General features: G+C 45.7%; 1 protein-coding gene across 1 annotated transcript; it reads right to left on the bottom strand.

Annotated features, from left to right (window-relative positions):
• Nucleotides 1–1,434: 1,434 nt before the first annotated feature.
• On the bottom strand, nt 1,435–24,662 carry iqgap3 (IQ motif containing GTPase activating protein 3). Its single transcript, XM_061232859.1, has 38 exons — nt 24,414–24,662; nt 23,818–23,905; nt 23,426–23,582; nt 23,033–23,110; nt 22,804–22,880; nt 22,385–22,452; nt 22,144–22,257; nt 21,241–21,419; nt 20,466–20,547; nt 19,967–20,130; nt 19,617–19,704; nt 18,768–18,931; nt 18,316–18,476; nt 17,972–18,087; nt 17,723–17,886; nt 17,275–17,365; nt 16,475–16,642; nt 15,340–15,482; nt 14,201–14,371; nt 13,796–13,879; nt 12,952–13,023; nt 12,688–12,757; nt 12,226–12,434; nt 11,799–11,951; nt 11,304–11,467; nt 10,603–10,827; nt 9,384–9,524; nt 8,717–8,801; nt 8,152–8,384; nt 7,273–7,405; nt 6,883–6,985; nt 6,423–6,570; nt 5,777–5,864; nt 5,263–5,475; nt 4,953–5,119; nt 4,662–4,790; nt 3,886–3,994; nt 1,435–3,440 (listed from the first exon to the last, which is right to left on the bottom strand). The coding sequence occupies exons 1-38, from the start codon at nt 24,445–24,447 to the stop codon at nt 3,327–3,329; spliced, it is 4,947 nt and encodes a 1,648-aa protein (XP_061088843.1). The 5' UTR covers nt 24,448–24,662; the 3' UTR covers nt 1,435–3,326.
• Nucleotides 24,663–25,194: the final 532 nt, after the last annotated feature.

Raw genomic sequence — 25,194 nt, 5'->3', positions numbered from 1 at the left:
ATATTGCATAATGACAACCTAACCAGAACGACGCGTTCTTTGTTTATTGCCGTTTTTAATATGGTAATTTCTCCGGTCATTAATCTCGTATGATGTAGACAAAACAATGTAATACTTTTAGATTGTTTTTTTTAATGTGACGTACGAACGATCTCGAACATCTAAACTGTTAATTTTCCGACCGTGACACTGTAGCTGTCATGGGTTCCTGTCCGTTTATGGTAAGCATAAGTGAGCCCGGCGGCAATAAAGCCTATAGCCTACTATATACATACTGTAGCCCATTACTATATTGCATGGATATTTCACTGACCTATTTCAATACTTTGCAACGGTGTGCAATAGAAGTTAGGATATGAAAGGGCTATCATATAGCCTGTATTTGGACAAACTTTGTAACTGGTAGATATTTAACCGGCTATGTTGGAAATCTCGACTCCTCACTGCCACGTTGTGATGATAGTTTTCCAAGCATAAGTGCTTACCAAGTCTTTTGTTTTGTTGCTCTCAGGAGTGATACATCAACATTCGGTATTCATACAATCTTAACATAACTGCAGTCGTCTAGGATAGTAGCACATAGAATCTATTTGACATGTTTCGACAAAACAGCGGTCCCGTGTCTGTGTATGGAGCGATAAGGGATGACAAATGACTCCAGTCTCAATGTGTGCTCTTAAACTGACAGGAACGGCACAGATCACATATTGCAAGTTCCACGTATTGTTTACGAGGGTGTTTATTATATTTTGGCTGTTCTGCAAGCCACTTGCACCGCACTATCATGTCGAGTTGCGAATTAAATACCTTTTCAAAATTGTATAAAATCCCGTAACCTCTTTTACATGCAATGGTTTGTAATGCTTTACGCATATATCTATATAGAACCATGTTGGCTACAAATGCAACATTATTCAGTCCATTAATGGTAAAATATGGTCTTGTATAAACCATGCCCTCTAGTGGTTATTTTTCGCTCTAGCACCGGGCAAGCGGCCAGTTAGGGATACAGTAGTATGCTCTTTACGCAATTACGCAGAGGTAGTCCTGATGGAATACCGTACTTAGAATCGAATTCCATGGCGGGATTTGCGAGCAACCGGTTTCCCCCCTTTTTTTCTGGAAAATGACTGCGCTAAAACTCAGAGGCGACTTGTATCTAAAATGTCCGATAGTTCGTGTCAAGGTCCACTGGAGCGGGCGCTTGAATATTGAATTCAGAATACGTTTTTCTCGTGTTTCTAGCGTTAAACAGTTATGGAATATGCATAATCATGGCCCGCATTTCACTTTTATAGCCCTGTACAAGATTTATGTTTAAAATGTAGGCTACGTATAGTTCGGTTTTCAGTAGATTGAGTCATTAGCTCAAGTCAGATATACTCAAGATAACCATCTTATATTTTGAAAATAAGGAAACGAGGGATACCAGAATACTCAAACATATTTTATTATGACAAACAGAAGTGCACTGAACATAAATTGGGTTAAAAATGTTCATACTGATGCAAAACATCCCCCTCATAGATGTACTGGTAATGTTACAATGGGATGTTTCCCATGCATGTATCAGAGGATGTGTTTTTAGAAAACAGCAGGTAATTCTGAGGCTATTTGTCTAAGGCGTTCAAACCATTTATATCATGTTTAAGGAAAGTGACATGAAAAGATGAAGCTATACAAATCTGGATAGTAGAAGAAAGCAGGATAGTGTAATAAAAGGGGCAGGTAAAAGAATACCTTACAATAGAAAATATTTACAAGGGACTGGGTCCAAACTGACAACTTAGATTAGGTACCATCGTGAGACAACTTGCCTCCACAACAACCAAACACCAAAGACAAGGGTGTATCCTTCGAGTTAGTGTCGTCTGCATTCTCCGTTAAAAATGGCACATGCCTTTCATTTGTGCTGCTCTTGTTAGTGATCAACAGTACAGAAGCCAAAAAAAAAAAAAAACAATCACAGGAAGTCGCCTGTCGCAACTGCCATTTCCTCTGGCACACGGTGAAAAAGAAAAAAGGGTTAACTCCGAAAGAGATCAAACAATTCTCAATCTCACAGATATACATGAGGAGTGTAACCTCCAGAAGCTAAACAGCAGGCTTCAGCCAATTAAAAGCAGTGCACTAATACCCTGGGATTGTATGCATAATACGTGTGAGCTGGAGTGTTCTATTTAAGTGCATTCCATAAATAATGCATGGGGAGCTGGTCAGGGGTTTGAAAGAGGAACAGCGACGAAGCCATCAACCTTAAAATATCATTATGACATGTAGCTCTAAATATGAGTGAAACAAAAGGAGTGCACAGATACATTCTGCATTATTGATTCTGTATGTATATAACCTATATAGCTATTCCCTTTTGATATATTAAAAAAAAAAAGTTTCACGGTTACTGGTAGATAAAAATAAAGCAAAAACTGGTCAGGAGTACCTTGGACAGTCAAGTATTTAAAAGAAACAAAAAAACAAAAATCCCTGCTTCCATAATAAAAGTAAAAAAACAAACAGAAAATTATCTTCTGCAGGAGAAGAACATGAGCTGGAGTTCTTAGTATGGCTTGTAATCCTATTAAATGGCACTGAAAATATGAACCCAAATAAGATACAAATAGATGTCTAAAGCTACCATATCCTTCGCCGGTTTTAGCAGTCATTGCAAAGAATAATAATAATAAAAAAACATGCAAAATATATAAAACCTCATCAGATTGCTCCAGTTATCCTTTCAGTCACGGGACAGTTAAATATGCGATTCCCCCCTTCCAGAAACAGAGTGTTTGTTTTTATTTATTTTTTTTTAAGTTTTTTTTTTTTTTTTTTAGCATTTCCATGCATCCTTTGCTTCTAAAGCCATGATGGAGAATTTACTGAAATTGGGCTGTTGTAGTGTTCTACATGGTAGACCGTTTTATTCATATTGTCTTGTGAATAAACCATGGTGAAATCCTGGTAGTGTATTCAATTAACTGGTAAAATAAGCCTAGGTAGGACTTAATGTTTAAATAGTCAAATTGGGCCAGTGTCAGACTGAATAAATGATCAGGGATACTGATTAAATATCAGTTAAAGACAATAACCCTGTCAATCTTCAAATGCTTTATGCACCAATTCCATTAACAAAGTTTTACATTTAGTCCCGGTCCTGAAACAAACTGCCTTTAAAAGAACTGACATTTGTCCAAAGATGATGGGCTGGAGAGCTGACATGTGGTTTCAGTAAGTGACTGTAGGATAAAACGCATCAGGCTATGAGGGCGACGATTGTTTGGATTCCGTGACGTTGTATTCTTCCCTGGATGCCGTGACGTTGTACCTCATCACTTTTTGAAGAACTTTTTGTTGAGGAGGAAAATGAGCAGGTTGACATTGACTTTGGCCTTGTCAAACATCTTCATCACAGCGACTCCCTCATACTGAAGCTGGAGGAGATCCTACACACAAACACGTGCATTACTCATACTGCACACATTCAGTAAACTACGGCTTTAATGCAACGTACCACAGTGAGCAGCTGAGTGAAAGGAATAAGTGCACTAATCTTCACATTACACCGTACGCATAAATCTACTGTATGGAAATGCCCCACTTTCAGTTGCAAAGTGAGGCTATATTTTATCCATTACTGCAAAAAAACAACAACACTTTAGAGAGATCTCAGAGATCACTAGTAAATTAGAATATGGACACTGAAAAATAGCAAAGAGCTGCTGTCCAGTATCCAGTCTCAAGACAAGGATTCTTGAGGTAGTAATTTTAAATGGCATTAACACAAATAAATAAACCAGTGGGATGTAGTCATGTGAAATTTGGCTACTCTGAGCTGCGATGTATCATTTCATTCATGGACTCGATTGGCGACCTCCACCCATAACGCACCTGGTATTTGAGAGGGAACTTCTCCATGTCCACTCCCATGAAGCGAGCCTTCACCAGGAAAGTGCCCCCCTCCTCACTGGGCACGATGTCAAAGATCACGTTCTTGAACCTGACAGAGACGGTGAGGGCGGATTAGTGTGCAGGACACAAGACTGCCAGGATGATTCACAAAGCTCTGAACTTTAAAACTTTGTATCTTTATATAAATTCTGGCAGTTTAAGTGAGATAAGCTGCAACAGTGGTGCTTGAAAACAAAACAATTATGAAGGCAGTGTGCATAATTTTAAGCTTCATGTGTAGGCGGAATTCTTGGAGGGGCTTATCTTATTCATTTGTGTGATGGGTGATGTGTGCGTGTGTAATGCAAGCGTGTGTGCAACGTGTGCGCGTGTGTGACGCGTGTAGTGTGTACATGTGTGTAGTGCATGCACGTGTACTGACTGGGGTGGTGCAAGCGTTTGCATATAGTGTGCGTGTGTGTGTGTGCGTGTGTGTAGTGCATGCGCGTGTACTGACTGGGGGGTGCGAGCATTTGCATATAGTGTGTGTGTGTGTGTGTCTGTGTGTGTGTGTGTGTGTGTGTGTGCGTGCGTGAGTGTGTGTGCGCGAGTGTGAGTGTGTGCGTGTGTGTGTGTGTGTGTGCGCGTGTGTGTGCGCGAGTGTGTGCGCGTGTGTGTGTGCGAGTGTGTGTGCGCGTGTGTGTGTGTGAGTGTGCGTGTGTGTGTGTGTGTGTGTGTGTGTGTGTGCGCGAGTGTGTGCGCGTGTGTGTACTGACTGGGTTACAGGCAGGTCCTCGATCTCCAGCAGGACTCCCTTTTCGTGCAGCCGGGCGGCGGTGTACGTCAGGGCGGGCTGCTTGCACTTCTTCCCCTTGCTTTCTGCCGCCTTCTTTCCATTCCCCTTACTGGGAGAGAGGGGGAGAGTGTGAGCGAGGGAAGAGGAGAGGAGAGCATCTGGTGTGTGATAGGGTATGGCACGACTGCGAGGTTGAGCGTACTCGAGCGGCACTGCGTTCAGAAGAGCTCTCCCTGCAGCACCCACACGGCGCTGAGGTACGGAGCCGCACCTGTTTTTGGCGGTGAGGTTCTGCAGGCAGGTGGTGATGTACTGGCTGTAGTAGTCCACCTGCTCGCTGTGGAAGGAGCTCTTGCAGTGCAGGCTGTCCTGGGTCTGCCTCAGCTTCACCAGCTCCGCCTGCCTCCGCTGCCGGTACAGCCGCTGGTGACGGATGTCCTGCAGCCGACATTACACAGTGCATGGTTTAGTCCTCCACACAATGCAACATTACCCTTAAAGTTTCCCTCAGAGGGACTTTGGCCTTCAGCTCAGCCAGCTAACCATATGGCCTGTGGAGTGGCGTGGCTGGAGCCCGTTACCTTGGCGATGAGCTGCAGGATCTGGGTCTCCGTGTCCGGGGGGGTCAGCACCCCCAGGGCCTCCAGCCTCCTCAGGCTGCGCTGAATCTTCCTCTTCTTCTCCTCCAGGGACAGGTTGCCGTCAGCGACGATGGACTGGTTCCTCTTCATTTTCTCTGGGGTGCGGGCGTCTCGCTGAGCCCTGCGCTGCATCATCCAGCAGTGCTGCACTTCCTGTCAGGAGAGGAAGAGGAGGAATGAAAACACTAGATTCACTGATTTCACCCAGTCGTAGTGTGTTGCTATGGAGTCATTGGACTAGTGCACAGAAGTCTGTGATTGACAGCATATGGTCACTCCACCTGTTACACAGTACTTGTAGTATGCCATCATTTGTGAAAGATATTATCCTGTGTCTGGAGTGTATTTTAGTTATGCAATATGATGAGGCCTCGCACCTTGTAGAGTGAGATGTTGTAAGAAAGCAGGGGACACACCACAGAAGAGGTGAAAGACCTCTACACAAGACACTCACCTGATCACGGGAGATGGAGGACCTCAGAACTTCACTCAGTGTTTCCCCGGGTTGTGTCCGAATCACATCGATGATCAGCTGCTTGGTACTGGATCAGAACACAGACCGGTCAGTCCCTCAAACAATCAGATCCAGAACTTCTTCAAGCAGTGCCAGCCCTCACACAGTACCTGTGTATGCTGCTGTATGAGCAGCCAAGTGAATAATCTGAACAAGCTATTTACAGTGGTCTACCCTCCAAAGAGGGAAGAGTGCACAGAACTCAAGGGTTCAATTTCCATAATCTACTCTCCTGGTTCGTTTTGGAAAAGGTGCCATTTCGAGTTAAATTTTAAGGACCAAAATTGACTTGGAAGAGGCATAATGGACAAAAAGATTGTCAAGTGTACCTTGTTAAAGTTGTTCATTAATGTGGGAAACAAGTTCAGTTAAAACAATAATTGAACCATAATAATTGAATTCTGATGAAATTGAAAAAAGTAATTGAACAGAAATTGTAAACTCCCGTGACAATTATAAACTCCCCTGCCCTTTTATACCAGCAGTCTGAAGGACTACAATAACCAGCATACATCAATCCACCAACTGATCGTCCATTCATCCTCATTCTAAAAGAACTACAATGACCAGTGTCCTCCAGACTCACCTAAGCAGGATCCCTCTGGCATCAGGCCGGTCATCAGAGTTCCGGAAGATGTCAAACTTGCTGGTCAGGGTGAGAGACACCTCAAGCTTGCTGTACTGTGCCAGGATCTGTTCCGCGTTAGGGTCCCCGGTGGTCACTACTCCCTCCCCTATCCCAACACACATTATGGAAAAATACTAAAGACAAATGATAACAAGTAAGACCATTCCTGGTGGAATAACTGAATGTGTCCTAATTGATATTTGTAGGGATTTTAAAATTCAAAGAAAAATCTAACATCTAAAACAAAACATGCTAATCCTTGTTTACAGAGACACCAGTATTTCTATTTAGTGATCAAATCCCTTGCTGCTGTAACTCAGTTAGACTAAACAGCATGTTTCTGAAGAGGATATCATTCATTGTGGAAAGCTGGTGAAACTGCAGGGTTTGGGGTAGGGCACAATAGTGCTGAATTTACCAACAAGAGCCTGGATAGAAGGCACCTTCCCAAGATCCCTCAACAGCTCCCGCAGGGGGTCAGAGGGGTCCGGGCACAGGGAGTCCTGATGCTCCAGCAGCAGCTACAACACACACACGCACAATACACCCATGAACGCACACATACGCAAACACATACCACTGTTAGTCCACTGGGTTGTGTGACTTCAGTGAGAAAAAAAAACAAAGAAAATCTAAATGCTGCTTGCCTAAGGAAGACCAAATTGAGTATGGATTCGTATTCAGATAATTAGAGAGAAGTAAATAAGTATAGGGATAATATGCTGTAAACCCAGAGTAAATGGAATGGTCATATTGAGTAAAAGCGACTGCGGTTGACACACGTGGTGGTGTGATTGAAGAGCCAGACCTTGTGGGTGTTGAGGAGCTCGCTGATGGAGATGTAGATGACAGGTTTGTTCAGGATGACCATCTCGGAGTACTCATCGATGCTGAAACGATCCCCCGGCTCTGGAACATCGCACGCAGCGAGCAGGAACTTACTGCAAGGAGCAGGGAATTCACCAGTTACGTCACATTCAAACAGGGGTTTAGGTGGGGAGGCGCGTTGGGAGAGCAGAGGAAGGCTAAAGGCACTTCAGCTTCATTCTCACTTGCTACTGCTCACAAATTTGTGTTATGATTTGGGTTGCTTTGATTTTTTAGTTGGGTTGTCTTTTAATTGTGTTCCATGACCTGGAGGGAAGAATATTTTAAGGATTAAAAAAAAGAAAAAAGAAAAAATATTCAGTATTTTATAGGGATGTGTATCATTAGGATTTTATTGATACCGATACCAATACCGATACTCCTTATCGGTGCCGGTATTTATCGATACTCTAATCGATACCACGGCGTGTAATTTAGTGTATAAAATAGCTTTATGCTATGGGTAGACTGTAAGTGTTTCATGATGTTGCTGGTGTTACCCCCCTTTGACGCAGCTACTTTCTTGCATATATTGCATTGAGCCGAGGATTCATTGAGTTTGATGAAGTGAGCCCATACCTTGGAGCGCTTAGCTCTTACGGCCGACATATTGACTACTAGAGGAGAAAACAACGGGGCGCTGCATCATAACCTGGCGACGGCGGCAGTGTCATAATTACGCGACGGTTAGGTAGACTCTTAAAAAAATACTGTCCGACCAATTAGGAAGCGGTACCAAAAAATACCGGCTCTCGGTACACATCCCTAGTATTTTAGCGTGTGTACTCGGGGGTGGTAAACACTGCCCTAAACGGCCCACCTGAACTTGGCGTGGGTGACGGTGATGTAGTCGTTGAGGGCGCGCAGGTGGGCGCTGTCGCCCTGGAAGTGCTTGTTGGCGGCGCTGTGCTGCAGGATGCGTGCAACGGAGCCCAGGGTGCGCCGCTGGTCGGGCAGCAGGACGGACCCCGCCGAGAAGTCCACCACGTCGAACCCGTCCGGCGCCACCACCGCCGGGTTCATGTAGCGGTAGTACAGCAGGTTCCCCACGATCTGCAGGACGACAGCGGGGTCAGACTACCGGCTGCACCGGAGACCTAGCGCTCTGTAATCCCCTACGGAGACTGCAGCAGCAGTGTGGTGCTTCGGAGCTCCGGGAAGCCCAGATCGGATGAAGCATCAAATGCTAACAACGGTGATTCACTGATTTCACCCAGTCGTAGTGTGTTGCTATGGAGTCATTGGACTAGTGCACAGAAGTCTGTGATTGACAGCATATGGTCACTCCACCTGTTACACAGTACTTGTAGTATGCCATCATTTGTGAAAGATATTATCCTGTGTCTGGAGTGTATTTTAATAATGCGATATGATGATGATCGCACCTTGTAGAGCTCGTCCTCGCTGGCGTGGGGGAACTTCTCCTGCAGGGCCTCTCTCAGGACCTTGGCCGTGTAGCGCATCCCGTATCTGAGCACAGCACAGGCAAGAGAAGCCACAGATCACCCTTCACATGGGCTTGTGTGCATACGCAGCATTCAACTCGATGCATTTCATCAATCATAATCAGTCAACTGAGAAGTGCCACAAAAGCACAGTATGAAAACTTGAATCTCCTTTTAAACAAAAGAACAGACAATGTTACATTTTAAATTATTTTAGAGCTTTTGGATTGTATTTAAAACCAAACAGGTGAAATGCTAACCATTGCATACAGGTATATACCATGTTAAACATTTCATACAGGTATATACCATGTTAAATATTGTATACTGGTGTATACCATGTTAAATATTGCATACTGGTGTATACCATGTTAAATATTGCATACTGGTATAGACCATGAGATGGAGAGGCAGTACAGTTGGACACACAATGCTGACACTGAGAATGAGAGGCTGGTGACAGTGCCAGGAGAGGGGCGGGCGAGTGGACAGACGGACAGACAGACAGACTCACGGCAGTTTGTGCACGTTGGCAGTGATGGCGTGCAGCACGCGGTCGGTCAGGGTTTTAGGGTTGGCGGTCGGACAGACAGACAGACAGACTCACGGCAGTTTGTGCACGTTGGCGGTGATGGCGTGCAGCACGCGGTCGGTCAGGGTTTTGAGGTTGGTGATGGCGAGGCCCAGGCGATGCTGAACCTCTGGGTGGCTGAGGGCCTGCTCAGCGCTGACCTCATACGGCAGGGTGCTGTGCACGGGAACACATCCGTGAGATTAATCACACCACAGACAGTACGCCCAGCTCAGCAAGAAACAGGCGCATGCACTCCACTGAGATTAAAACAGCCCAAAGTCTGGTAGGCACAAAGTACAAAGCCATATGAAACACTAGGTTTCTTAGCAACAATCATCACATTTAATACATATTGTGATGTTTCATATTTAATAAGAGAATATTTGATAGTTACACAAAGCAAATTATCAACACTGGTTGAACACATTCCTAAGTGAGGTCTGCTAAACACATAGGCCTATTTCCAAGTACCTGTTTTATACATTTTATATTATACATATTCAACATTTGTTCACAAATAAGCATTCAAAGATTGACATTAACCAATAGATTATCATTAATCAATAACAAATGCATTCTGAGAATATATTTTACAGAGGGATGGGCCTAGGTAGCTCTGTACAGAGTGAGGGTCACAGTCCCCACAGCACACATCAATACCCCATCTAATTATTACCCATCAATAACAGCGCTTTTGGTTTAATGCCCGATGTGTTCCTGTTTTGGTCAGACTGGACACTATACCCTCGTCCTGAGCGCCTCCTGGTGGCCAGTCTGCCTCAATGCACCAGCAGTCCTGTACATTACTGTACATTACGTCCTTTTAATTTCATCTCCTTCTGCCCTACACTCGGTCTAAATTTGTGTCTGCAGTCTCCTCTGGTGTCTGAGGAGCGATGGCTGAAAGAAACCAGGAGAATACTCTGAGACGATTGTAAGATTTGTGACAGAATGTGTGGTCTGGGACACAGCACTGTAGCGGTTCACTTTCCTCAGTTTAGGAAACACACATCTGTGTATCAGTGTGGGCACCACCCTCCTCCACCCTCCTCCATTTGGATTTCTGGAATTCTTTCAGCTTCGAGTTCAAATGAAATTATAGCTGAATTTAACTCAAGATGAAACATTAACTAAACCAACTAGTTTAAATGATCCTACATTGTGAGTTGCTCTGGATAAGAGCAGCTGCTAAAATAAACCGAAACAATAAAATTTAATATGACATGCATGCACCCGTGTGCTCTGTACTGACCTCTTGTGGCCGGTCTGGGACTCGGTCTGGTTGATCCAGCTCTTGTAGATCTCCACCGGGTCTGTGCGGATGCTGAGGGCCCTCTCCTGCAGCACCTCCCGGATGGCGGGCCCCAGGATGTCCCTGAGGGCGTTCTGGCCCCGGGCGTGGCGGTAGAAGCCCACTAGCATCTTGATGACGGTCGGGTTGCCCTTCACCACCTCCTGCGGCTGGTCCACCTTCACTCTGGGGGGAGAGAGGAGGGTGGAGGGGGGGGGTCAGTGTGACAGTCCTAGGAGAACAGGCAGACATGCTGCCAAAGTGCTCACAGTTTTACCATCTCTGCTGAATCCAGCACTGCGCTGTCCCATAGTCAGCTCCCATGATACACTTTACAGGAGGGCTGCAGTGTCTGCAGATCTCTCAATTCCTTTCAACTGGTAACACAGTGCAGGGGTGCAGACTCTCAGCCAACCAATGACGTCACTAGTACCGAAGCACTGAGAGCAGCGCACAGCCAACCCTCCAGGACTGTAGTCCTGCACCTCCACCCCCGCTTCAGTGTAAACGGACTCCCTTTGAAGGCATTTCGCCAGTAAAAACTAAATGAAAATGCCCCCTACATTTAACAGTAAAGGGCTAGCTCCACCGAGGTGAGCTCGATCTGACCCAAGCTCTGCCCATAATACTGAGCGTGTGCAGCATTAGCCTGTAGCACTGACTTGATCTCGTGCCGCAGGGCCGCGGTGAACAGCTGCAGCAGCAGGTAGGCCTCCCTGCAGTCAGAGCCGTAGTTGAACAGGGTGAAGATGACCGTCTCCATGAAGCGCGTGCTCTTGTTCTGGGGCATGAGGAAGATGAGCTTGGCCAGGTACGGGGGCTGGGTCTGAGCAGGGTGGGGCAGAGACCAACGTTAGTGTTTAAACAGTGACCGAGACAGTGCAATACCAGTCTGACAGAGCCAAATAAATCAACATCACAATCACAATCAAGATCGCGCTGCCCAGATGCTATACAAAACCAACACAGCATAGGCACAGACCGTCAGTGTACCAAAACAAACAGATAACCGATACTGAATTCTCTGTCCAGCGCAAGAGATTTAAGCATTTCCATACTAACTGCAACACCTCAAGATGGAATGCTCAGGTTCTGACCAATCGCAGTGCAGCTGAGCCTCTGGGAGTGCAGCTAATTGGCTGGCACACGGCACTCACCTGCAGCAGGTAGAAGAGGTGCTGATAGGCCTCCAGCTTCTCCCGCTTGTCTTTGCTCAGGGACTTGAGCCCTTTGTGTTTGTCCAGAGCCATCATGTCCGACAGCTGCTCCTTGTTCTTCTTGGTCAGCTTCTTGCAGTGGGACACCACCTCCTGTACTCCAGGAAACACAACTCCACTCATCAATGGATTAACAATAACTACAGCGTGTGCAAGAGAAATCTGGAAAATATTAACAATATATATACTGTACAAATGCTTATGTCCAAGGCTAAGAGACTGGCTTCAAACATACAGTTTTGCCCACTAGAAGTTATTTTTTTCTTTGTAGAACGACTGTTCTAGTGGGCTTTAGAATGAGGCTTGGCTCAGTAAGTCTGTTTGTGCTCATGTGCAGTAAGGCGCCCCCTCCTGGCCGTGCTCTGACCTGCAGGGTGACTCGGTTGCGGACCAGAAGGCCGATCTTCAGGTCCATCAGGTCCAGGTCGGCCTCCAGCTGGCGGTTGGAGCGGATGGTGCGCACCACCTCCTCGCGCACGCGCAGCAGCTCCCCCTCCTGGCGGATGTCGGCGTCGCCCTGCTCCAGCAGGTGGGCGAACTTCCGCACCACCGAGAGGGGTGGAGCGTGGGAGTGCACTGTGCGGGGAGAGAGAGAGGAGCGCGTTTAAAACCGCCCTACACAGCCAGGACAATACAAGAGCTGCTTTGTCTTTCTGTACAACGGTATCTCCTGACAGCGATTGTATTAAAGTGACTGGGGATACAGTGTAAAGGAGAGTCTCGGTTTGTGCTGGTCATTGTGGAGGGCAGGGCTCTGTGCATCAGGCCAGATCACAGTAGCTTGACTAGCGTGTACACAGCATCACTAACGGAGTGTGTAATCACATACCCAGCATTCTGTAGTCGTCACGCGCCTTATTCGCTCTGAAAAACGCCTGGATCTTCACAATAGCACGCACCTGTGGACAAAAATAGTACATTGGTTGATATGTTTTGTACATTCATACTAAATACTTTTAAAAAATCCTATGAATTATGAGAATGAGACCATACACACAAGTAATTACTGAAAACTGTCGTTTTTTTATTGTGCCTTCATATGCCCATGGACAGCAGGCTACATAGTAGAAGAGGGTAAGAGCTCCAAACTCACGTTTCGCCTGAAGTGTCTGAGTCGAGCCAGGTACCTGCGTCTGGCCAGCCACATCCTCACACTGGCCTGGATCTGCAGGGGGGAGAGACAGAGAGTGAGAGTGAATATATATATATATATATATATATATATATATATATATATATATATATATATATATATATATATATATATAGAATTATTATCGTGTTAATTATTATCGTGTTTTTATATGTAATCATATTACCGTGTCATTTTCCTTTGTTTAACATGTTACTTGCCATGATGTGGCAATACAAATGCAAATTTTGTCATGCCAATAAAGCAATTTTGAAATGTGAATAAAAAAAATGTGAGAGAAAGAGAGACAGTGAGAGTGAGTTAGTTTTCATACGTTTGCTGTGAGTGCTCATTGCATGTCCTGTGAGTTTTATATATAATCTATTGTATTATCTGTTGCTTTGATAATATGATAGTGGTTGTCCTGCGAATAAAGCAAACTGAAATTGAATAACTTAATAATTGAATGAAAGAAAGAAAGGAGACACCATGAGGTCATATGGAGCAGGGAGGCAGTGTTTCAGTACACATCCAAACATCTCTGTTAAGGCCCGGACACACCAAACCGACGGTCGGCGTCGGAGCCCCCGGAGCCATCGATGAGAGAGCTCTCACCGACGTCGGAGCCCTCCAAAACACGCCGACGGAGTGTCGGCGTGCGGGACACACCGGAAAGACTCGGCCGACAGGGCGCCACCGATGTCCGACGGCCGACCATCTGTTTGGTGTGTCCGGGCCTTTACACAATCATAACGTTTCTGTTTTAGCCCTGGAGAACGAGCAGCAGACCGTGGCTCTGCAGTACCTTGATTACTGCTCTCCAGTTGCGGTGGAGGTACCGCAGCCTCCGTCTGTAGGCCTGCTGCTGTCTGTACCTCCTCCAGTGGGACTGAAACAGAAGGCAGGCGTGCTGTGAGTACAGCTCTTCACTGGATTCCTCAACCTCGGCACTAATGACACCAGCTTATCACACTAATGAGCTGCAATCATCTGTGTGGATATTTTATTGGACTAAATAGCACTGGAAAGGGTTTGAAAGGGAAGAGGTTTTAAATGTACACACACATGCAAAATAAAATATATGAAAGTGATTTTCAAGTGATGTATTAAATACACGGAAAAGGTTTACATACATAGTATATGTACAACATATATCCTCTCTCAGTTTCTCCGTCACGTCACAGCTCCAGACTGCAGCCCCTGAGCTCACCTGTATGGTGACGATGGCGGGCAGCTGCGTGTGCAGGAAGTGGAGGCGATGTCCCAGCCTCTGCCTCACCAGGAAGCCCCGCACCCTGGCCTGCAGCTGAACCACCAGGGCCTCGCTGGCCTTCCACTGCACCTCCCGACTGTGTGCTGCCGTCACGCTCCACAGAACCTCCTGCAGGGGGAGACAGAGAGTCACGCACGCCGCCGCAAACAGGGAAAGGCCGGAGACACTGGGTTAACTGGGACTGGGACAAAGACCGGAAACGGAGCACAGAATGAGACCCTGGCACGAGAACGGGGACAAGGGTGAACTTGGTTGCTTAGAAATAGAGTGACGACTAAAAGTGAACTGCAGTACCCAGCGCTATAGATTCTACAGAGCGCCGAAGAGTTATTCTATTCGAAGACAAGTTGTTTTAAAGTTGTGAAGTAACAACTTTAATTGCAGTTTTGCAAAGTCTATCCTGTCTATAATAATTTCCTTTAGCACCAAAAATGTGTCAATTCAGAAAGACTGAATTTCTGCAGTGCTACAGCCAGGAGAAGCATTCTAACAGCTGCTCCTGTCTTTATGTCTGCACTCTGTGCCGTGGCGTATTGAGGCTATTTTTGCACAGGGCAATGACAGTAAAGCAGCCTGTTAATAGCACAGTGGCCTGCTGGTGTTTCCACTCCTCTAAAAATAACAAAACACTAGACTCTAAAACAAAAACAGGCCCCTACATTCTTCCACAAAATAGACATTGAACCAGCATGGACCAGTAGCATGTACTGCTTACATTAAACTCAGTTTTGCCACAAATTCTATATGCTCACCACAAACTCAACTCTCTCCGTAGGAAATACTTAGTCTGAAAGTTGCTTGAGATAAGAGCGTCTTCCAAATGCCTTAAAAGTTAACAACGTGTAAACACTCGCTCCCCACAGTTGAAGTCAAAACTTTCCAATTCAACTTTCATTAATATTCATATGAAGTGGCGTGGCCAATCTCAAGATTGTGGCTGTACCAGGTTAGTCCTTGGGCATGCCTTTTCATGAATATTCATAAAGTGTCATAACTGCAGAAACTCAAACAGAATCTCCATTAGTTGATGAAGAGGAGGGAATGGACTGCCTGTTTGTCTCTGAGAGCGGGGTTACCTGGATCTCCCCGTGCCCCAGGAACAGGCTGTTCTGCACAAAGCCCTTGGGCCGCTCCCACGCGCCCTCCAGCCTCTGCAGGTGGAAGTAGTATGAGCTCCCGTCCTGCATCTTGTGCCTGACCCAGGGGCTGCCGTTATCACCTGCACACACGCACAGCAGTCTCAGATCAGAGCCACGGTCACACTGCTGCTTACCACTGCAGTTACACAATAGGAGATCACATACTGCGATAAGCATCATGTACCAGCACACCTGGCAACCAACCAAAATAAACTACTGAAGAATGGTCACAGCTTATCAAGTCTGCTGGGATTTCTAATCTGACCGTGACCAACACAGCGAAACACAGAATTATGATGCAACCACTGTGCATTGGTGCATGGAATGAATGCTGAGAAAGAGTGAACACAAAGTGACAGACTAGGCCAGTAGTCGTATACGCAGAAAAGAGCACTGCGTTACTTTAAGAGAAGTACAGGGTCACAGAGACAGTGTTCCGTGTCTGTAGGGAGTGTGTTACTGTAAGAGAAGTACAGGGTCACAGAGACAGTGTCATGTCTGTAGGGAGTGTGTTACTGTAAGAGAAGTACAGGGTCACAGAGACAGTGTCGTGTCTGTAGGGAGTGTGTTACTGTAAGAGAAGTACAGGGTCACAGAGACAGTGTTGCGTGTCTGTAGGGAGTGTGTTACTGTAAGAGAAGTACAGGGTCACAGAGACAGTGTTGCGTGTCTGTAGGGAGTGTGTTACTGTAAGAGAAGTACAGGGTCACAGAGACAGTGTTGCGTGTCTGTAGGGAGTGTGTTACTGTAAGAGAAGTACAGGGTCACAGAGACAGTGTTGCGTGTCTGTAGGGAGTGTGTTACTGTAAGAGAAGTACAGGGTCACAGAGACAGTGTTGTGTCTGTAGGGAGTGTGTTACTGTAAGAAAAGTACAGGGACACAGAGACAGTGTCGTCTCTGTAGGGAGTGTGTTACTGTAAGAGAAGTACAGGGTCACAGAGAGTGTCGTGTCTGTAGGGAGTGTGTTACTGTAAGCGAAGTACAGGGTCACAGAGAGTGTCGTGTCTGTAGGGAGTGTGTTACTGTAAGAGAAGTACAGGGCCCCAGAGTGTCATGTCTGCAGGGACTCACCCCCCATGGCCTTGGCCCTCAGCAGAGCGATCAGCTCGGCCTGATACACCGGGGCGCACTCCGCCACTATGCTTCTCAGGGCCACCTCTGGCAGCCCCAGGACCCGCAGCGTCTGAGACACCCTGCCCTCCTTCACCGCCTGATTGACTGCCGCCAGCCCCAGGGACACTGCACAGAGCACACAATACAGCCATTATTCAGGCATAACATTTCTGTAGTGGAGAATGTATGCTGTTTTTTCCCCTGTCAAATCTCTTGATCAATTAATGCTTTTCAAAGTGTGTTCTACCAAAAGTTACCATAATTGTGTTGTTATACTTATTTTCACAAAGCAGGTTGTGTTAAAACAAGCAGATAGCTTGTTGCCCTTTGCGGTCAGTAAACTCCACTCATTATACACAGATCATTTTACTGTGAGAAGGCTTGCACTCAGAAAATGGGACCCAACTGATTTCATCTGATTTCCACTGAATCAATGAAAAATAGTTTTTCCCAACTGGAAAGTATGGGCCATATAGGACATCATACAGAACAGTAAATTAAAGATCAATTGAAATTCATAGGATGTGAATATAAAACATAAATCTTTTAGGGCACACAGCTATTTCTGCCATAATGTAGCTTAAAGAGGGTAAATAGTCCTTCCATAGACTGTAAAAGTGTCTAATTGAAAAAAATAAAAATAAAATAATAATAAAAATAATAATATATATTTTTTAAACTGCATACACAGCAGGTCCCCAGAACCAGTTGCGAAACACTGAACTAAGTTAAGTAGGAGTGTGATGTGTCACACTTACTCTTCAGAGCTCTCTGAGTGTCCTGATTGGCCTTCCTCACGCCCTCTTGAATATCAGCCAACCAGAGCTCAGCTGAAGGATCACGGCTCTCCTGCAACCACATTACATTGAGTATCCATTACATTAATTACATTACATTATTGGCATTTGGCAGACGCTCTTATCCGGAGCGACGTACAGTTGAGACAATCCTCCCCTGGAGCTATGCAGGGTTAAGGGCCTTGCTCAAGGGCCCAACGGCTGTGCGGATCTCATTGTGGCTACACCGGGATTAGAACCACCGACCTTTTGTGTCCCAGTCATTTACCTTAACCACTACACTACAGGCCGCCCCACATAGGGTAAACCGGAAATGAAGCTGGCAGTGTCCTTTATAGCAGAGTTTTACTGAGAAACAGATGGACGGAGACTTCCTTCCCAGTTCCCAGGCTGCACTGCGCTGCCGTACCTCTGCTTTGCGTTTTTTGGCCTGGGTCAGCACATCGTGGTAGCGCCTGGCATTGAGGGGCTGTACCGCCTCCAGGCCACTGGAGGGCAGCAGCAGCGCGGCCAGGGTCTGCTGCGGGTCGCCGCGGCACAGGGCCTGGTTGATCAGCTCGATGCTGAGGATCTCTGAAGTTGAAAAGGAGAGTGTGAAACCCCATCTTGGCAGACGCCATTAGCCACATTTCTGGGCCGGCTACAGCGCAGCACTCACGGTCATGCTCTTCCTGCACTGCCGTGTTGACGGTGTTCAGCCCTCCCTGGAGCTCGTTCCACGTCAGCAAAGCCCTCCCTGCCTGCCTCTTCAGCCCACACAGCTCCTCAAAGTACCTGAGAGGTGCAGTCAACCCGCATCAAGTCAATTTCTGCATATAAAGTCTCAATATTTATACTGCATACCCTTTAGAGGGTTTGCAAAAAAATGGCATGTTTATAGGACTTTAATAGGCATGCTGTGACTGACGTTCGTATGCAACATGCCTCGCTGCACATAGAAAGCTATTACGTTATTAGCATTGGAAAAACTAAATGTCCACTGAAGCCATGATGCCAGCTGACCTCTGAACCAAACCGTCATCGATATCAGACAGCCCCGCTGCTGGGCTGACCAGTGTCGCACAGAAGGCACCGGTATCCTTGGCCTCCAAGGCCTGGTTGATCAGAGCCACTGAGGACAGCATCTCCACTGCCACAAACAGCTCCTCCTGTTGCAGCTCCCCCTACAGGAATGGAGGACAAACACAGTAGAACCCACAACCAGAAAACTCATGTGCATCAGGGCATTACTAATATGTATATACTGTAATAGCTTTTTAGTACAGCACCATGTCCATTTACTACAAACAGCTGCGGACAGAAGGGCAAATGGAACACTTAACATTCACTCCTAAAACATATTTTTCCACCATCACAAAATGTAAATAATGAATCCTAGTTTGCAAGTATGTGACAGCGACAGCACACCCCACACACTCCCCACACTCTCCACACGCCCCACACTCTCCACGTACCTGAGGGGTCTGTCCCTGCAGGAGCCCCAGCTCACGCTGGTACAGCTCTGAGGCGAAGGGGTAGACGTCCGGAAGCTGGGCGTCCGGGTTCATCAAAGCACGCACGGTCTGCCTGGCCTCGGCTCGACGCAAGGCCTCGTTTATCCCCCGCACCGCCTGCTGAACTGCACACGCCACACACAAAGTTACTGCACCAGGCCACACGCAGCGTTACTGCACCAGGCCACACACAAAGTTACTGCACCAGGCCACACACAAAGTTACTGCACCAGGCCACACACAAAGTTACTGCACCAGGCCACACACAAAGTTACTGCACCAGGCCACACACAAAGTTACTGCACCAGGCCACACACAAAGTTACTGCACCAGGCCACACACAAAGTTACTGCACCAGGCCACACACAAAGTTACTGCACCAGGCCACACACAAAGTTACTGCACCAGGCCACACGCAGCATTACTGCACCAGGCCACACGCAGCATTACTGCACCAGGCCACACACAAAGTTACTGCACCAGGCCACAGGCAGTGTTACTGCACCAGGCCACACGCAGCGTTACTGCACCAGGCCACACACACACCAACCCGCACACAACCGTTACCGTAACTCGTCTGGATATGGAGATGAACAGATTATACCAGACAACATAGAGCAATATACTCTATTTTGGGTCTTGTACAAGTGTGCATATTTCTCTGCAGATTCAAGTCCATGTTGACAGTTAAGTTAAGTCATATCCTACTAGTTCAATTGCAGCATTATATCCAGAAATATATAAAGGGATTTGGCATTACAGGCAGTCTCCATGATTGTGAGCACAGGTGAAGTGCTGTGGCATACTGACTTGTCTGCGAGCTTTGTGCCTCATCGTTTGCCATGTAGACCCCCTCCTGCAGCTCGTCACGATCCAGAGGATCCACACATCCCAGGTCCTGGAGCGTGGTCACATGACAGAGGATAACCATGAGCAGCAGTATCTCACATTACCACCATTAAATGTATTCAACTGCTGCAAATACATTTAGCCGTTTCATGGTAAAATGGGGAACATGGGAATGGATTCTCATTCCTAAAGGGCAGCAGAGGGAGGGATTGAGAGATTCCATTTCACTTCTTCTAGCTGTTCCAGCACACTGAGAACGGTAGACGCTGTAGATGTGGTCAGGTGACATCGCCCTGACATGTCTCTCTCACCAGGGCCTTCTGCTCGCGGTCAGCAGCCAGCTGCTCCAGGTACCAGGGGGCATGGTCTCTGTGCACGGCCCGCAAGCCCAGGTAGGGGGTCTGCAGGGCAGAGAGGAGAGCCAGAGAGTCCCCGCACTCCAGAGCCTCGTCCACCTGCTCCACCACCGCATTCACTGTACAGAAACACCACGCACAACAATGCTCAGCTTCTGAAACTCAGCACAATAAACTGAAACGGAGGACAATAATAAGAACTGGGTCACTTTTTTGCTACCACATTTCACCACAAACAGTAAAACAAGCTTGAAACTCCATCTGGTGGAGATCTACAGCACTGCAGTCAATTTTAAAAAATTGGATATCGTTCATATTAGCATACATAACAAATCTATCTTGTGCAGTATATGCAAGGGATTTAGAGCCTTGTAAAATTTCATTCGCAATAAAATATCAGTATTATTGCTCAAGATGAAAATCCCCACTGTAGTTGAGCATTGTCCAAACCTACCGTTCACCTTGTTGATACTGTCCTGGATCTCAGTCTGGGTGAGATATTCCTCATAGATGTCCTTTTCCTCAGAGCCATTCACCTGGAACACAGATGCTTCTCATTTTATTTACATTACTTTATTTCCTTCAGAAATTTAATTTCAGAATTTAATTTGATGCCTGTTCAAAATTCAGAAGTGTGTATGCTGTAGCATAACACTGGCTGATTGAATATCTTGCTCTGAATGCATAATTTTCTATGGGATTTCTTCTACCTGATGATCCTGAAAATAAGCTTTGTGTGCAACTCAGAAGTGAAGTTGTAGTTGTCCTGGTATGGTAGTTACAGACTAGGCCTATCTACCTTGTGTACTCGACACATGTCTGTGGCCTTACAACCAATCATATATGAATTGTACCTCATCTAATGTGTTCAGTTGTTTGTTGTATGACCTTGATATGCACCGTTTTGTACGTCACTTTGGATAAAAGCGTCTGCTAAATAAAAGGTAATGTAATGTTAGTTACCAATTGTAATTAATAGGTCAAACAATGTAATTTAGCACTACTCTAGAGCAGGTGTGTCAAACTCCAGTCCTGGAGGGCTGTACTGCCTGCAGATATTTGAGGTTTCGTTTGAATCAGCAGCCAAACAGGGCCTTGAGAACAAGGTGTGAGGACTTGTGACTTCGGTTAGCCATTTGTGCTGAAATGCACCAAAGAGCAGCAGAGACTGCGGCCCTGCAGGACTGCATTGTGAGGCCCGTGCTCTAGAGTGTGCCGGTGGTGCCCACCTTGGTGTTCGCACGAGCAGCCTTCAGGGCACGAGCCTGGCGCAGCATCTCCTGGTAGACGGGCATGAGGTGGTTCCACAGGTCAGCCAGCATGGCGTTGGGGTTCCTCAGGGCCAGGGCAGTGTCCTCTACACAGCCTCTCTCCACCGCCTCATTAATGGCTATCACTGCTGCGTGCACTACCCAGACACAAGCCAATATCAGTACCTGAATCATAGAGCAGTTCACTGCCCAGACACAAGCCAATATCAGTACCTGAATCATAGAGCAGTTCACTGCCCAGACACAAGCCAATATCAGTACCTGAATCATAGAGCAGTTCACTGCTGTGTGCACTGCCCAGACAAACCAATATCAGTACCTGAATCAGGGACCAGTTCACTGCCCAGACACAAGCCAATATCAGTACCTGAATCAGGGTGTGCACTGCCCAAACACAGGCCAATATCAGTACCTGAATCAGGGTGTGCACTGCCCAGACACAAGCCAATATCAGTACCTGAATCAGGGACCAGTTCACTGCCCAGACACAAGCTAATATCAGTACCTGAATCACGGTATACACTGCTGTGTGCACTGCCCAGACACAAACCAATACAAACACAAACGGAATCATGTACTACTGACCCAAGGATATAAATTCACTGATATGAAATGGCAGTAATTGGTATGCAATTGAAAGCAACACTAAGCACAGCATGTGATGATGTTGGCAAAGTAAAAGTGAACGGAAATACTAGATAGGGGGTTTCAGCTAAATCATTTTCTTTGCGGTTCCATACACCCCTACCCTCCTTGAATTACCCAAGCATTAGAACATAATATTTTATTCCAAACCCATAAATAAAAGCTTATCTCCCATAGACCAGGGGTTTACACTGGCATCCATCCGTGTCTCCCTACCTGCAGCCTCATCCACAGACAGCTCATTGGCCAAGATGCCCCCGATCTTGCTGAAAGCTGGCATCTGAATGCCATACTTATCCAGCTCTCGCTTCATGTTGTTGATCTCTTCCTCTGAGAGACAGACAGAAAGAGAGGCAGAGACCATACTCAGTTCATCTGCAGCACAAGTCCTGAGGGCGAGTTATTTTTACTGATGGTGTAAAACATCAAGCAGGCTAACTGCGTGAAACTGCGTTACCTGTGAACTTGACTTTGCCACACAGGTCATGGATCTGAGGGGCCAGTCCCAGTCTGAACAGATAAAGGCTGTGAGGGAGAAATGACACGTTTAAATTTAATTTGAGCAACTTATTTTTACTACTCCATTTCACTGTTCACTGGCTGAATCTCCACAATATGACAGAAATTAATCAGCTACATGCTAAAATATTTCACTTACAAGGTTCGGACAGCCAATAGATTCAGCAATTACATTTGTAATGGAAATCGCTGTGTCGGCATGCCTAATCCAACAAGAAATTTAAATGGGCACAGCAAGCAGCCACAATTAAAGGCTCTAGTGAAACAACAGAAATAAAATAAAAATAAAAATGAAAGAGTTGGTCCCAAATGGCAGAAACCAAAAAAGTGTTCTGCTCAGGAAAATGTTAGACTTACCTAAGGGCATGGATACAGTACACTGTGCGTGGCATGTTCTTCTTGTCATAGATGTCTGTGGTCTCAGGCTGGAACATCTGATAGGAACAGGAGGCTATTATGAATCTAAAAATGGACCCTATTCTTATAAAATGGTGAAAATCGACATGCAGCTTTATTTTCACACCCTGAGTTAAAATAGACATCACATAGTGCTACTTGTATTGGCCACTTTTGCATATCAAGTTACCGTTGGCAATCCGACCTCCACCATTGCATTTCTCCAGTGATTTATGTTATCGGTGTGGCGGAAGTGCAGTCCATTTGCCTGAGGAAAAAGGGGACACTTAAGCACTGTGGCCATATAGCCATCAAATTCATTATTTTGATGAGCAGAGGAAGAACAAAACTAAAACATGATATGAACATGTTAGCGCAACGTTAATGCAGTATTGCAAGTCAAGTCTCTTCAAGAATAAATATGCTGTCATTATATGGATTTGTAGTTCCACTAATTGGTCAGTGGTCAGTTCATTAGTTCCAGAAGCCTTAGAAGAACACATTGTAATAAATACATTTTCATTAATCGATTGGCTACATGGAATTAATTACATTAGAATAAAGCAGGGGAGGAGCAGCTGACCTTGTAGCGCCCCTGGTCCAAGTCATAGATCTTCTTGAGGGGGACAACTTTGGGTGCAAAGCAGTGACCCAGCTTGGCCAGCAGAACCCCATTCCTCAGTCCCTCCTCAAGTTCAGTGGGTGCAGGCAGGTCCTCCTGGAGACATGCCTCCATCCATCTGTCAGTCAGAGCACAGAAACCCACCAGGGCAGTTTAGTGGATGACATATGTTGAAATCTAAGGGCCAGTGGTCAAGCAGGTTTTCCTAGTTTGTGAAACCAGTAACATTCACTGAAAGGTGAGTGGAGGAGTTGCAAGATCGGAATCATGGGGTTATAGGCATGAGAAAGAAACGAACATCCTTATTTTGAATGTCAAGTATTCCCTGTAATTCCCCACATTTCCCCGCTTACCTTTTGGCCTCCTCCAGACGGCAAAGGTACTGATAGGCTACATTCTGAATTCGCTGTTCGTCCATTTCCTCGGCAGTCAGGCGCTCGTCTGTGCAACAATGTTTCACATGTATGAAGAACACGTACACACACACACACACACACACACACCCTTCTACTCGGCAGGGTATACAAACAACTCTGAGGCTCAACTTAAGGAACACATGAACACTCTACAGCTCCTCACAAATAAGTAACTAGCAACCTAGCATGATCAAACACAAACTACATCGAAATTACCACATTCTACTAATCTAACTAATCTGCTTTAAAATATATCAAGGAAACTTAACGTAAGTTATGCATGCTAGCTAGTTAGCCATCTACACGTCAGACGTGTTGACGCGAAGCCTAAACGATTTAGAGTTGCGATCCAGTTAGGTAGCTAGCTAGAAATCAAGCTAGTTTCAATGATCATATTACTTATTAATTAAAAGCTATGGTCGCACAGCAATTATTCCATATAAAAATCAGATAATCATTATCCTAACGTTAAAGCAACTCTGTATCCGTGAATAAACAAGTTTGCAATATATGACATTGCTGTTGACACTTACAGCCTGATCGCGTTTGGCCTCCAAAGTCTCCCATTTTCTTCGCACGGATTAGACGTTAGCTAGCTAAGTAATGTTAGAAAGGTATTAGACTAGCTCTAAGTTATACGTTTAACTTTTTCCTGTTCCAAAAAATTTCGTTTTGTTTGTGGTAAACCGTTTTCTATAAACTCAATGGTTTCGTTTCCATAACTAAGACGCATTTATTTGAAATAAAAAAGCCGATGTCACCCAGTTACTGCTATCCTCTCTGCATTCACAGGCGTGTCTGTTTACTTTCCGTCAGTGACTCAGGTTTGAATGTCCCGCCGACATCTAGTTGGCTAAGTGGTGGGCGCTCCCATTGGTTCTTTTGCAAAAAGTTTTTCTTTGCATTGTGGGATACATAGTTCAATTTTTATTTCTGCCATGGTGTACATGCGCATGAACGCAGTGGATACATGAGCTATCTCTCGTTACAGCATGGTTTACAGTCAAATCAAACGATTCAGATTTTGATGTTCAATTATTTTGGATTTTTTGGATTTCGTTTGCCGAAATTGGATTGGGCGATTGGATGTTCGTTAGGGGGAGCAATGCCATTGGTTTCAATCACATAATTCATATGGCAATACTGTGTTCGGAAAGTCGTATCTGGGTTTTTCAATTTGGTCGGCCCTAGTTATAAAATAAATGATAGAAAATTAGATTTCCCATGAGGTCTGGCCACATTATTGACGTTCTGTATTCGCTCTAGACAATATGCCCTAGCCACAGGCATATACATTACTAGCCAACAAATTAA

The sequence above is a fragment of the Conger conger genome, chromosome 1 (assembly GCF_963514075.1).
Source record: "Conger conger chromosome 1, fConCon1.1, whole genome shotgun sequence".
NCBI classification, from domain to species: domain Eukaryota; kingdom Metazoa; phylum Chordata; class Actinopteri; order Anguilliformes; family Congridae; genus Conger; species Conger conger.
The sequence above is the reverse complement of the archived record's forward strand: the minus strand, read 5'-3'. Positions and strand labels throughout refer to the sequence as shown.

Bases quoted from the DNA above. Each gene is read 5' to 3' on its own strand.
- iqgap3 (XM_061232859.1), bottom strand. From the start codon at position 24,447: ATGGGAGACTTTGGAGGCCAAACGCGATCAGGCT. The intron at 22,881-23,032 runs GTAACTTGATAT...TGTTCCTATCAG, and splicing joins TGGAGGTCGGATTGCCAACG to ATGTTCCAGCCTGAGACCAC. The intron at 15,483-16,474 runs GTGAGTCCCTGC...GCGTGTGTGCAG, and splicing joins GAGGGCCAAGGCCATGGGGG to GTGATAACGGCAGCCCCTGG.